Source organism: Etheostoma cragini, chromosome 17 (assembly GCF_013103735.1).
Source record: "Etheostoma cragini isolate CJK2018 chromosome 17, CSU_Ecrag_1.0, whole genome shotgun sequence".
In the NCBI taxonomy this organism is placed as follows: domain Eukaryota; kingdom Metazoa; phylum Chordata; class Actinopteri; order Perciformes; family Percidae; genus Etheostoma; species Etheostoma cragini.
The window spans coordinates 17201280-17215395 of NC_048423.1; the positions used below are offsets into that span (position 1 = coordinate 17201280).

Genomic DNA, 14116 nt, shown 5'->3' on the forward strand with positions numbered 1-14116 from the left:
CGACGACGACTCTAATTGTAGTAGATTTTGAGCACCTTGGATATTTCAAATCTTAGTCTTTTTTTTAGTTGAAGTTATTAAAAGCGCCAGGTAAAGACCGCAACTATGCCTCAAATCTTGAAAACAGCGGGACTTTACAAACAAAATCAAAATGGGTATGCATGCCCTCAGTGCCACATCAACATTAATCCCAATGGAATTTTATTTCATATGGAGTATACTAGAGCAATTAGTCTTCGTGAAGATTAGTATAGTCTATATTTACGCAAGATCATTTTGTAATACATGCACATTAGCACAAGTGCGATAATCTTTCCTGAACAATCAGAACGTTAAAAGGACTGAAACCAGAAGGGTAATGCGTTTGTCTCATACCCCATCTACTTTAGTAGTTAACAAATAATAAGTAAGTGACATATAGAACCCACACAGTATTACGAATGTTACGGTACAAAATTTGTTGGCCCGTTTCTTTTTGTTGGTCACTATTTATGCATTGCAAGGTCCAGTTCCAGTCTGGGCTAGTCTGTTGTGGCTCAAATATGTATCCTAAGATTCTTGCCTCTGATTCTTCCTGTTGTTCACTCCAGGTGGGAACTGGCAGCTATGACCACCAACAGCAACATCAGCAGGCCCATCTTCTCCTCCCATGGCTGACACGGCACAATGGGAAGCAGAACTAGGACTGAGGACACTGAGCTTTTATCTTTCTAATCAACTGAGCTCTAAAAGACAGTTTTTTTGTGAAGTTTTGATCCGTGTGGGATATATTTTCCACATTCTTCAAGTGAAAACTCATTACTGACCAAAATATTCTCCGTATGACTTCCTTGGACACCATGAAGCCCTCTCATGTATAAGGATATTTTAAACCTTGAGACACTGGTTATATGTGATAGAAAAAATGGACTCCTGTTCACATTTTTGTCTTCTTTCTAGCCTCTCTAGAAATCCAATCAGCCTATGATAATCATAGACTTCTAATTTTAAGCACAGGAAGAGACAAGAACTTCAGCCAAAGGTCTCGGGCGGTAACCTCTTTGTTGTCGATGCTGTCCTGATGCCACATCTCCCCTAAAAGACTGTGAGCATTCTTCTCCAGATAAAGAGAGACAGAGCTGGTCATGAGTTTGTATATCTTGCAGCTCTCACTATGTCATAAAACCATGTCAAAACTACCATGTCCATATGCAGGAAATGCAGATATGTACACTGTATACAATAGGACATTACTAAATGATTACTTTGGCATTAAATGCAAGGAGAAAGCGAGCGTAGGGTATATAGTGGTATGCTTGTAAAACGTTCTGTTTAACTGACTTTCGATTCTTACCTTGTTCCCTGTTTCATCATAACATGGCGAGCACCTTTCTGCTCTCAAGTGTGTCAAGGTGATTTGCAGGGCAACTTAAGCAAGCCGTCTGTCCGCCTTGTAAAATAATCAAGTCCATCTACCTCCCTCAATAGCATGTATCATTGGGTGTTCAATAAGACTAGACATCTACTCGCTTACCCTCCTCCGCCAGCCAAGAAAATTAAGCCTTTCCACACAGACGTTTGAGTCGTAGGGTCAGTGGAAGAGTGCGACTCGCCTGCCACACCAACCCACCCCTTAACCTTGTAATTTTTTTTCAGTGCCAAAGGGAATCATGATGCAGATATATACTGTGTATGTGTGTAAGCACGTGGTCCCATCTACACATAATCCCAGTCCAGCTGCTTCAGTGTGCCTGCTGTAGGGGGATACGATCACTAATATGCATACTGTAGTTGTTACACTTATAGACAATCCTACAGCGATCAGAGACTTTTCTCATGACCACAGTACGGTGAAAAATAACAAAAGTGTGCATGTGTGACTGCACTCAAAGCTAAACCTGAGCAGGTTATTAATGAATAAGGGCTTACACACTCACCACACAGCTGAAAAATGACTAGGACTGGCTCAAATTGGGAATGTGTGATTCAGGTTGTGTGTTTTTATTGTGATTGCAGATTTTAGAACAAAACTTTTAAAACACAGGAGTGGTGGTGGTCTTTTATTAAAGCATCTCTCGTAATCTCAATCCACTTTAGTCAAAGGATAAGGTTGGTGATATTCTATATTTCCTGACATAGTTGACAAATCCCATAAAGACCAAGAGCTACGATGTGTTAGTCCGTCTCTCATCACTTCCCTACCCTGTCTGTGGCCCTCATTTGTTCCTACTCAATAGTACCAACCTGGGGTCAATTCATTTCCTTACACAGCTGGTCTCTAGTTTTTAACAGTTATTCAAACAAAAGTAAAAAACTTTTTTCAGTTGAGAATTTGGTGCCCTTGCAGTACTAACGGCAGCAGGACGTGTGTTTACTTTGAGTCTATCTTAAACTAATGTGGCCTTGGTCATTGTATCCCAGTACAGTGTTGTGGCTCATTTACAGAATGAGTTAAGAATAGCTTTTGGAGGACGGTAAATGTCTATGGAGTGAAATATACCAGGCTTTGGATACATAGAAAATACTTGTTGGATTCATTCTTTGTTGGTTTTATGGGATTGTGGGGAAAAAAAAATACAAAATATCACTTATCCTTTGAATCTTACATATAAGGATAATGAGGTATACGGCATGCCATTGAAATGTTTGACCTGGTGAGGATGAATACACAGGCAAAAATGTTGAATTTACACTGCCTATTTATTTAGATGTCAATAGGAACTGTGCTACCACACACTTGTGAGCTGTGTCAATGCTTTTCGGTCCTGGTCTTTGGGACCATGTGTTTTCTGTCTGGCCAGATAGTTCAATTGAATCTGTATCAGTCAGTTTCTGATTAGCTGGTCAGAATTAAACCCTTCAGGGCTCTAAGTCCCAAACATCAGGATTGGATAACACTGTCCTACAAGGTAAATGTTTACAAATTTGTGTATTTCATGTGAAGCAGTGTAAACAATCTTAAACACAGTTTGAAGTCACCAGATAACTGCACTAAAGCCAATCGTGGCATGTCAGGCCTTACTGGGAAGAGACATGTTGATGCTGCTCTTTGCCTATGTAGAGTTCCAGATGTTTGCCTGCCCAAACCAAGTCTGAATTTTATTATAGACCGGGGGTGCCGATGTGACTCATTTGGACATATCACACGCTTGATATTCCTCACAACCACAGTTACTTGGACTATACGACAGCTAATGTAGTAAAACCACAGGGAAGCTAATCACAAAAGAAACTACTGGTGAACAATCTTCTTTTTCTAAAGTGTGGTTAGGCTCAGTCATTTTTATTTCAGGAGGCTTATGGGTAATGCCATTTTCAGTTCAGAACTTTTCAGGAATAAGACATGAAGTCAAAATGAAGTAAATGACAATGTAGACACTATTGCAAAAATACAATAACTGCACAACAAATTTCCTCACTGATGGTTACTCACTTACCATCAACATCTTAAATTTTTAGTGGCGGTGATGTAAAAACCAGTTTTTGAGGCTTCCCTGTTATTTCTCATTGAAGTTTGTGAGGAGGCTTCACCAAATAGTTGCTCAAACGTGGCACAGTGATTCTGGCTTTATCAAGATAACATTTGTCAACTTAAATAGTTATATAACTTATTATAGCGCACACTCAAAGTTATTCAGTGTGAGCAGTAATTATTCGCCAAGAAGTAAGTGACCCAACTGATTTCATGCCAAGAAGTGTATTCTAAGGCTTTTCAGTACATGGTTGAATAATTCATAAACTACAAAGAATGCTTGGGAAAAATAGAACAAAGCTTGAAGTGTATTTGGATTCATTTTACACCTGTGCAGGCCCCCTAAGCTTACTGTTTTTATTTTGTATTTAACATGTTTTTCAGAGGGTTGGTCAGGACTTCCTGTGCAATATACTTTATTACTGTATCAATAATAAAAATGAGAACATTTAACTTGTTTAAATTTGTAATTTTAAATGTGTAATATTTACATTTTCTTAACCTACTAATGTTGTTATCGGAGCTTGTTGAGCGTAATAATGATTTCTAAAGCTTTATGGATTTGGTCGAGACTAAACCGACCATGTCTGTCAGTGTTGCTGTCATTTGCACTTTGAGGCGTCACAGTCAAGGTTGGAAAGGTAAAAATCTTCAATTTGCATGTGCAAGTAGAATCCCTACATACACAACAGGGTGTCAAACTGCTAGCCAGTGGCCAGATTTGGCCCCAAAAATCATTAACCCTCCTGTTGTCCTCGGGTCAAATTTGACCCCCTTAAAAAAATGTCTATATCTGAAATATGTTTTTTTTTTTTTTTTTTTTAAACCATAGTACCCCAAAAAAATTGATTGGATTCCATTCAACGCTTTTTGAAAATACAACTGACTAAACTTATCTGTACGTTCCTCTGGTCTTAACTATTAGTCAAAAATTCATAATTTCTGCTTTTTGAACTCAAATATTAGGTAAAATTCTATATAAATGAGGTGGTGTTAGTGAAAACTGAGAAAAAGTCTGAAAAAGGGACAAAAATGTCACATTTTGGCAGTTTTTCACCCAGGAGGACAACACAAGGGTTAATGGTCTCCCACGTGTTTAGGATCTGTTAAGTGAGGCCCAGCAATTATTTCGGAGTAAATTTGCAAAATCAGATGCAGCATCAGATGTTTTAGACTTGTGGAAGTCAAAATAAAAAGACCCACTAAAATCCTGAAAAACAATTGTGACTTTCATCGTTTGAAAAAACAAGCCAGATGCATTTTTATCTATGGAGTGCGGCCTCCTATTGGAGCTACTGTATGTGACACTTAATAGTTACCAGGTCTTTGAACCATGCAGTTCCCCAGTTTCTGCTTCCTGCTCAAATCCAGAGAGCTGAATTTGCCCCAGCCGGCCTGTCTGATAGCCCTCATCGTCTACTTCAGTGGGTACTCTGAAGCCGTGGTGCCACCGACCCCCCGACTGCCTGTGAGACTACCTAATGGCACGCGTGCGGCTGCTTTGGGGTGGGGGTGGGGGGGTTCCCCCATTATTTGAAAGCGTCTCACCCTGAACCCCAGCTCCAATCTATGCCTCTGCAACCAGTAGCGGCCTGGCAGTTTGTTCCTGTCTGTCACCAGCCCCGTGCTATAAAGCCAGTGTTATCTGCAGTGTTAAGTGCAGGCCACAGACGTAGGGTCAGCTCAAAGTGAGGCAGCAGAGACACCCTGTCCCGCCTGGCCCCGCCACACACAGGAAGCAGTGTTGCGCTGGGTCCTTCTGTCTGGCCCTGGAGCCTTGCCTCGGCCAGCAACGCAGGCGCTAATGCAAGGAGACACTCAGGCAAATGACTCTCTAATTTCCCCTCAGGACTCCCGACGATCCCACTGGCCCTTGAGAATCAGACTGAGGATTTGTTCGGAGTGATTTGTTTTGTCTTGTCCCCCCCTATCCTTGCAATTCTCTCACTCAAGTTCTAGTTCCCTGTCCCCCAGTGTCGTTGATGCCCCTAATTTGGGGATTTGAGAAAAGAGGCATTAAGTAGCACGAGCCCTTAGAGGATAGAAGATATAGAACTTAAATGTTTCGGAAAGATAATGGAAAAGAAAACAATAAGTCACTGAGAAACAACTTTAATCTGTAGTTCTCCATGAAAAATTAACTCATGTTGAGTGAGTGGCAGCCTTCTGTAAAATGCAAGGTTTCTAGTATGTCTTGTTTCTAGGCCATGTTTTGTGATGGCCATAATCTATTCATCTGCTGAAGGAACTCAGTTTGTGAGTAAGCGAGCGTCTCAGCCTCTCAATGCGTCACATTTGCAGACCTGTTGCCTATTTCCCTTCCAATGAGGGTTTAATTGAGTGACTAACACACGCGCAGTTAAAGCCCTTTGAATGCTGACTGGCTCAGAAGATCTGGTGAGAAATTAAATGATGCATCAAGCTGTTTCTCTGCTGAGATTTGAATCATGATCACATCGTGGTTTAAACTAACGCTGTGTGACGTAAAAAAAAAAAAAATCTTATCATGGGCCTATACATCTGTTTTTACAATGCTTCACATTTCATTATTGTGTAGTATTATTCTTACTTTTAGTCATCCAAACCATACGACGGTATAGGTCCTTTATTTCTACACTGTAATGCGACCCATTGATAAAATTGGGAAACGGCTGCAGTTTGGTTTGGTTTAGGCATAAAAAAACTTGCTTAATTGAGGAAAAGATCCTGGATTAGGTAAAAGTCAGTACATTTGCTACGTTACTTCAGTTCCGTTTACACACAAGACGCAGAACTTAACGTAGTGGTGTTTGTCCGGTAAAGTAAAAAAAAACCCATCTCTGACTGACTTGTACATGAAGTCCGGTCTCCTGGGTGAAAGTCCTAAAAAAACTAAATATATTAACCCTCCTGTTGTCCTCGGGTCAAATGTGACCCATGTTCAACATGTTTCTATCTCAGAAATTTGGGCTTCTTCCAACCAAATTGTAAAAAAAAAAATAACGTGGATGGTTCCATACAACCATTACTCTTCTCAAGTAAAATAAAGGATCAGCTCAGTACCTTCATTGACTGGATTTATTCAATTTTATAGCATTGGGAGAAAAAAATGAACGTTAATAAGACAAAAATGTTGGCAAAAAAACATCAAAAGAAAAGGAAAAATATGACAAAAACATTGGTAAGGAATGGAAAAAAAAACGTATAAAAACACTTTTATGGACAGAAGTGTAGAAAAGAAGACCACAATGTTGGAAATTTTTTTTATTTACACCCAGCAAAATAAAAAGTTGCACGGTTGAAGGGAAAATGACACAAGGGTTATGTTAGGGTTATGTTACAATGTTAGGGGTGCAGTTAACAATCAGGCAGTGACACCGTACAGTGAAGTGATGATCCTTTTATGAAATATATAAGTTTGTATGTCAACAGTCAGTTAAAAGACAGATTTCCCCTCAACACACATGATTTCTTTTAAATAACAGTTCAAATGATCTAATCTTTCACAAAAAAATAAAGATTAGTGAAAAGCCCAAGAAAGTGAAAAGAGATTTGTTTATTCTGATTTCTTTTTCTTTCCTCTTGCATTCATCATCTTACGTCCCCTCGGATATATCTTGTGACCCCTCTGAGGGCCCCGACCCCTGGTTTGGCAACCAGTCAAGTAACCTATGAGCTATGTAAAGTAGATCAAACTCGCTGCACCTCGATTTGAACATGCTGCTTACACATTGATGCATTCGTGGGCTCTTAGTAACCTTGTTTATTATATCATATCAGTTTTACTTTACCTTCATAAAACTTCTGTAAACTATTGTTGCTTTAGTAAGATTTTACATTCAGAACTTTTACTTGTAATGAAATTTCTTTTTTATAGTAAAACTAATTTGGCGCCTCTGACATAAAATGTAAGGGTGTTTTCAACTGTGGGTGTTGAGTGAGATATAAAAAAACATTTATAGAAACACGGGGTAACAGTCCCTCTGTGTCAGGCTGACAGCTAGTGGCGTTTATTAACAGGGCTAGTTATGAATTAATAGTAAGACTTTGAGCTTCCTTTAAATATGAATCTAGGTGTTTCTGGGGGGAACTATGGGGGGAACTCTAACTGTCATGTGTTCTAAGCATCTGAGCCAGGTAGCCTACTGCTGATTGGCCACTGATCCTCTGTTAATTAATGAACACAATATTTGCACACAATGTGGACCAACACCTGCAGACGGTTAAAATAATTTGCTATCAATACTTTTAACACACACACACACACACACACACACACACACAGAGCCTGTTTCTCCTACTGTATATTAATGATATCTCATTTGCATACCACTTTAAATCGCCCGAAAGGGATCCTGCGTCCAATCTAACGTCTTATTTTTAGGGCTCGCTTCGCTAATTATAACCCGCTTTGATGATTTGTCATCGCGTCATAACATAACGTAACAATATGCCTTTTTTTTCTTCTTCTTCCCCACCAGCTGAGTTGGATGAGTTGTGCCGTGTTGTAGGGGCTATAAAAGCAGGGACGCGCTCTCCTTGTCCAGACCAGAGCCTGCAGAGGTAAGATCCCTGGGGCTTTACTCTTAATATTCTGGGTCAGAATTATAATTCCCACATTTAAACAGGTTTTACTTAGTTTTTTTTTTTTATTGCGTTGTGACACTTATTGTATACTTTCTGATCAAACATGTGTGTTTTACCTTAGGTGGCTACATCATCAGCGTCGAAATGAACATTTGGTGCAAATCGTACAAATGTCCCGTTAGTGCTCCGTGCGCCTCTCGTCATCTGGCCGACGGTCAGCGCACTTCCTCCCGCAGGAGGTTCAGGTCAGTGCCGCTCCTCTTCCACCTCTTGTTTTCTCTTCTCTGCTCCACGTCCCCCAGTGGATGAATCAACGTATTGCTCTTAAGAAAATGAAGACCCCCAACTCTGGTGCCAGCAATGCTTACACCACGGGGAACACTTAATCCAATTTTCTCCTGTCTGCAGCCTGGTGCTGGATGTAATACATACTAACCCGGCTACAATGAGGCTGGAACCTCATTGACAAAAGTAAAAAAAAAATGGTTCAGATTAGCCTTTATCAGGGTGCTTTGGTGCAGAATCATTCTAGAGGAGCATCACCAGTCTTGATAACTTACTTACTTATAACTTACTTATATAACTGTATACATATATATCAATTTAGTAGTGGTATAATATTCCACAGTCAGAGTCAAAGCTTAGTCTAGTATTTGAAAGTATCCCCGGGGGAAAGAAATCCCAATCACATGCTATCTATTACATAATTTTAATGGCTTTTTATTGTTAAGGTGCTGGGATACAAACAGATAGAATTCTCCTTTTGTGGCACTTTCTGTGTCCTGGTGACGTGGGGCGCCCCGCTGCGAGGACACCCACTTTATAAGGTAATGAAGGGAGCAGCAGAAGCCCAGCCTCCTCTTTGTATGCGACGCCCACGCTGAAGCCATGGCAGCTATAAAACCCCAGACTCTCTGTGGATGGGCCCAGACAGATACTGATCACACAGACAAGGTCTACAGAGAGCCCTCGTGTCTGCCACAGACACGGTAGCCTCTCATATCAGCAGTTTCCATAGGAACCCTTGAGGAAGAGGCTAGATCAGTTCAGGCCAATTACACCTTTTGTGTTCATTTGATTTTTTTTTCTACCCCACAATTGCCTCTTGAAGGATTACCACAGACAGATCTATTGAAATGCAAGTGTGGCAGTAGCTCCTCAGCTCTAGTTTCCCCAGTTTTCTTCCAACCTCTGACCTTAGTGAACATGGTCTCTCCCAGATCCACCAAAGGAGCATCCAAAGCTCGACGGGATCACATCAATCATGAGATCAGGAATTTGCGCACTCTGTTGCCCATCACCCAGGAGGACCAGGAGCGTCTCTCCTACCTGCACTCCATGGCCGCCATCTGCACCTACATCAGGAAGTCTGTTCTCTTCCAGGGTAAGTCTTCACACTTCAGTTACAGTCATTCTTTAATATCTTTCAGCTACTAATCTACACTCAGCCTGCGTTGCTGTCAAACAAAAATGGGACTAAGTTTGCCGTATACTGCAGGGATTATATCAAAGATAACAGCTGTGACAACCTGCAGATATGCATAGTGTGCAACCCCGGCTGAACTCACTCTTCCCCCCCTCAGGACTCCCAGCTGGGGGGAGATCACACTGCTCTCTGCCATACGAGGCCTTTCTTCAAGCCCTGCACGGCTTCATCCTGGTCACCACCGCACAGGGGAGGCTGGTCTATGTGTCCGAAAATGCAGCTGAATATCTCGGTCTTTCCATGGTGAGTCTGTCTGGACAACTTTTAATGTTTATTTTGTCTCACATTGTGCTTTAATGGGTTCTAATGCTATCTAATCTATCTAATGCTAAAACCTCATTTTTCCAGATAGATGTGCTTCAAGGAGACACTTTCTATGACATGGTGGAACGCTCTGACATTGATATTGTTAAATCAAACCTGGACATTAAAAAGAACTCATCATCAGGTAACTTTAAAGGCTTTGATATCCCTTAAAAAACTGTGATTACCGCGTGTTACTATCACACATTTAAGAGTGGTCGCCCCATGTTGCTGGTACTCTTTATCCTATGCAGGCCACATTTCCCCCAAACGCTTGATTTATTTTGTGCTATAAAATCATTTATTTTGCCGTAAAGTAAAAAAAAAAAATTGCTGTCCTATTTATACTGAAAGACTAAACTGATGTGTTATCTTTCTTCAGAGAGGAGCTTTGTATGTTGCATGCAAACCACCAAGGCCTTCAAGCTGCAGCACGGCAGCTGCTGTTCCATGATGGTCAGAGGGAGATTCCAGTCTTTCCTTCAGCCTTGTCCGTCCTTGTCTTCAGCCTGTCCCACCAACCAGCCTCTGTTTGTGGCCCTCTGCACCCCCACGGTCAACCGCCTGCAGAGCCCGGACTCTGACTTCCATCACAGCTTCAACAGTGTCCACAGACTTGATATGTCCTTCACTCAACTGTCCGACAGGTACATTCATACATCCACCTTTAAACAGATACAATCAAAATCTTCTCGTACTGGTTACTGACAAACGTTTTTTTGTCTTTCTTTTTCAGTGTTTTATATTTTTTGGGCTGTTCGGCAGAAGAGATGACTGGTCGGTCGTGGTACGGTCTAGTCCACCCTGAAGATCTTTCTTTGAGTGCAGATTCTCACAGAAGTTTAAGTAAGTGTGTAATCCATTGCAGGAAATCTTGTTGTACACTGGTGGCATTGTTAATTTCCAAAATGGAGCGCTGGTATCATTGTGTGCATGATAATAACCACGGATGTGTCTTCTTTGTACCGTCCAGTGCAGGCAGATGACAGCTTCCAGGTGGAGATGGTGCTCCGACTCCAGTGTAAGGATCTTTCGTGGACTTGGGTCTACATTCGAGCTAACAAAAACTCTGAGTGCCAGAGCGTGAGCTGCGTTAACTTCATCATCAGGTATGATGAACTTCACGTTTACAGCGTGAGTAATGTTTCAGTGTTTTCACGTCTCACATGTCGACTTAATGCAGTATTTTCTTCTTGTAGTGAAACAGAGGCCAGATTTCTGCAGGAGAAAATCAGCAGCGATGCCTTCAGGCCATCATCTCTATCTCTGTTAAATTCCTGTCATTTTGCGGGTCAACAGGCGCCACATGCTCAGAGCCACAACAACACTAAATGCTTTAAAAGACAGAGGAGTTCTGACAGCCAAAGCGAGGAGCCAGGATCCAAAGCTAGGCGGGAGTCCGAGCAAGACTTATTCTTTGTGGCGTGTGTCTCCTCCCCAGGCGATAGCTCACCTGTTCCCTTGGGTGACAGCCCTGCTTTCTTCACCCCTCCCTACAGCCCGGCTTCTTCCAGCACCCCTCTGCAGCAGCGGGAGCTCAGCCATGACCTCCTGATGGATGTGCACGGATACACAGATCAGCTGCTGTCCTCCCCTGAGTGCTCTCCCTACTATTATTCCTACCCAGAGGCAGAGCTCACCTGTCACCAGTCACCCTCCGATTCCCTCCCTGCAGCCGCTGAACAAACCTTTGACCAAGCAGCCTCTCCACTCTCTTCCTCTTCCTCCTCCTCCTCCTCCTCCTCCTCCTCATCTCCGACCTATGATTTCCAAGCTTGTTCCGCAGATGCTCGATTAGTCCCTGACTGCCGGTTTGTGTCAGACATGTGTGAGAGCCCCGTGGACTGCGCTCTGCATCAAGACGACTTCAGCCTTCTAGAGCAGCCACAAGGGGGCAGCCGTGTCCAAATGCATCATGTTCCCCACCATGTGTTGCCCATACATTCCAGCCTTCTCACCCCCAACCAATCTCCCACATCCACAGAGTCTAACCAGTACAACGAGAGGGAGCAGGCGGAGATCAGTATTCTGGCTCAGCAGATCTCCTCCCTGGCCAGCAGCTTTGCAATGTATAACACCCTAAGTCCACTTCAAAATGTGGCCCAACCTGCCACCACTAACACCCCGGCCTCCCCCTGCGACTGGCCCCATCACCCTCCTCTTACCTCAGGCTCTCTGCTTAAGCGCGAGATGGTCCTCAATGACGGCGTGTTCGATAGCATTCTGAAAGATCTGGACGCGGTTACAAGGAAAAGCAGCATGTCCAGCCCTGGTGATGTAGCATGTAGCTACCAGCAGGGCTTGTTGAGCTGCAGGAGTGGGCCCCATCAGTTGGAGCAGGAGCCCCTCTGGCTCTCCCCACCCAACAGAGAGGACCCACCGCCTGCAGAGCAGTTCACTGCCATGGATCCCTTCAGTTTGCAGTCGGGACACTATGACCAAAACACTGAGTTGCATCAACTCAACCACTATATGCAGAGTGCCCTTCAGCAAGGTAATTTCAACCAAACAATCCTGCCCCAGATCTAATAATTGTCCTTTGAAATTTTTATTGTAGCAAATATTGAAGTTACATTTCACTAATATTATTTTCTGTGTCCTTTCAGATGGACTTGCTGAAGAAAACCTGTACTGAAATAAGTCTGTGACTTACTGCACTACCACCTGTATGACATATTGTCAGGGCAATCTTCCTTTGCTGGATATAAAGACGAGTGAAAGAGAAAGATATTTAAACGACATCTCTGCTAAGACACTGTTTCCTCAAAAGACTCATTTCTAAATGCAGAAACATCCAAAGTAGATCATGTGCTCTTCAAGACAACAGTTCTGTCTTCATTTTTTAACACTGCTGTCAGCTGTGTTTTATGTTCTGCTGATGTCTTACATTTTATGAAAAAGGTACTTTTTAAAAATGTGTCCAACAACTCTTACAGACCGCAATGGAGGTTTTATTTTTCTTCTAATGCCGAGTGACCACAGTTTACTATTGAGCACTTTATCAATGTCATTGCCACAAGAATTTTATGAATGAGAAGGCATGCTGATTTAAAGGAGTCTTACGGAGATTTCAAAGCTAACTGGCAGAGCTTTAACACACAAATCATTCCTTATAACAAAGAGCTATATCTAAATGTTTGGGTTTAAGTGCCTTAAAATGTGTAGGGAAGACACTTCTCAGTTTACAAAAAAGAACTTCCTCTTTCATTCCTTTTGTCTCTTTTTTCTATGTGCCATTAATGCTTTCCAGCTGTTATGAATACAGAAATCAGAAAGTGAGATCATGGTTGTTACTCACTTACGTCAACGGTACATCTAAATACATTCTACATACAGTCTGAATGTCATTAGTTAATTCTATTTATTTTGAACATCACTTTCTTCCTCTCACTTAAATGTCTTAAACATGTTTTTACTTTATTACAATGTGAATCTTAAACTTTTGTCTCCACATTAGTTTTTTATGGTACTGGCACATGTCTGAATGTTCACTGTTATTGTGTTATTCTCGCAATTTGCTTCATATGTCTGAAATAGAAATAAAACAAATAAAAAATGCATTGGGTTGCTTGTTGATATAATAATTAGGGTTGACTCTCCTCTCTCTGAATGTGTCAGTAAATGCAGCCACCACTCTTATTATTAGACTCATTGATGACTTCAAACCACAATCAATACCACACACACCCCTCGTCATTTGAATAGCTAATGCACCAGCGCCCATCTTTGCGCCCATGGGCGTGCTGGTCTTCCAGGGAGGTGTGTTCAGGTGAATTCTTGGCGTATTGCAATCTTGCGGCAGCAGAAAGGGATTGCGCCATTGCCCAACGAAATCCTGGTATGAAGCCAATTGTGCAGCATTTCATTGACTTTTAACAGCGCATTAGTGAAATGCACCTAGGCTCGTGCACAGCGCGCATACACTATGCTTGTTGCACACACACACACACACACACACACACACACAGGGAAGCGCAGCATCACACACACACATTATTAAAAAATAAAAAATATTACGGTGCGAATCCGCCATCAACAGCAATGTGCCAAGGTACAAACGCACCTGGCTAAATGGTAGATGACACTTGAAGAAAAAAAACACCTATGAATTAATGAAGATAAGTACAACCCTTTTGAACCATGCGCAGAAGTGGATTTGGACACGCCCTGAACACACCTGCGCCATGCGCTTCACGCCGTGCGCTTACATCGTTAAAATAGGGCCCATAGTATTATTGCCTTTAAAGGATGTTTTTAGTGGCACATTTGTTAGCAAACAGTTGTGTATTTACTGACCTGCAGATACGGAG

The 14116-nt window shown here is 42.0% G+C and overlaps 2 protein-coding genes across 4 annotated transcripts in view; both read left to right on the plus strand.

Moving 5' to 3' along the window:
- The window catches only part of klhdc3 (kelch domain containing 3), a 28643-nt gene extending 24742 nt beyond the window's left edge, over positions 1-3901 (plus strand). Inside the window, exon 11 of the mRNA XM_034898383.1 lies at positions 591-3901. Coding sequence (XP_034754274.1) covers positions 591-657 — 67 coding nt within the window. The 3' untranslated portion in view covers positions 658-3901. The remainder of the gene's footprint in view (positions 1-590) is intronic.
- npas4l (neuronal PAS domain protein 4 like) lies at positions 2501-12903 on the plus strand. Of its 3 annotated transcripts, XM_034898380.1 has the most exons (10): positions 7870-7993; positions 8139-8262; positions 9238-9401; positions 9601-9746; positions 9852-9951; positions 10189-10453; positions 10543-10652; positions 10780-10915; positions 11006-12300; positions 12413-12903. In XM_034898380.1, the coding sequence occupies exons 2-10, from the start codon at positions 8162-8164 to the stop codon at positions 12439-12441; spliced, it is 2346 nt and encodes a 781-aa protein (XP_034754271.1). In that variant the 5' UTR covers positions 7870-7993; positions 8139-8161; the 3' UTR covers positions 12442-12903. The 3 variants fall into 3 exon arrangements, with proteins under 3 accessions (XP_034754272.1, XP_034754271.1, XP_034754273.1); XM_034898381.1 differs by lacking the exons at positions 7870-7993; positions 8139-8262 and adding an exon at positions 2501-2506 and having other exon boundaries at positions 9169-9401; XM_034898382.1 differs by lacking the exons at positions 7870-7993; positions 8139-8262; positions 9238-9401 and having other exon boundaries at positions 9856-9951.
- Positions 12904-14116: the final 1213 nt, after the last annotated feature.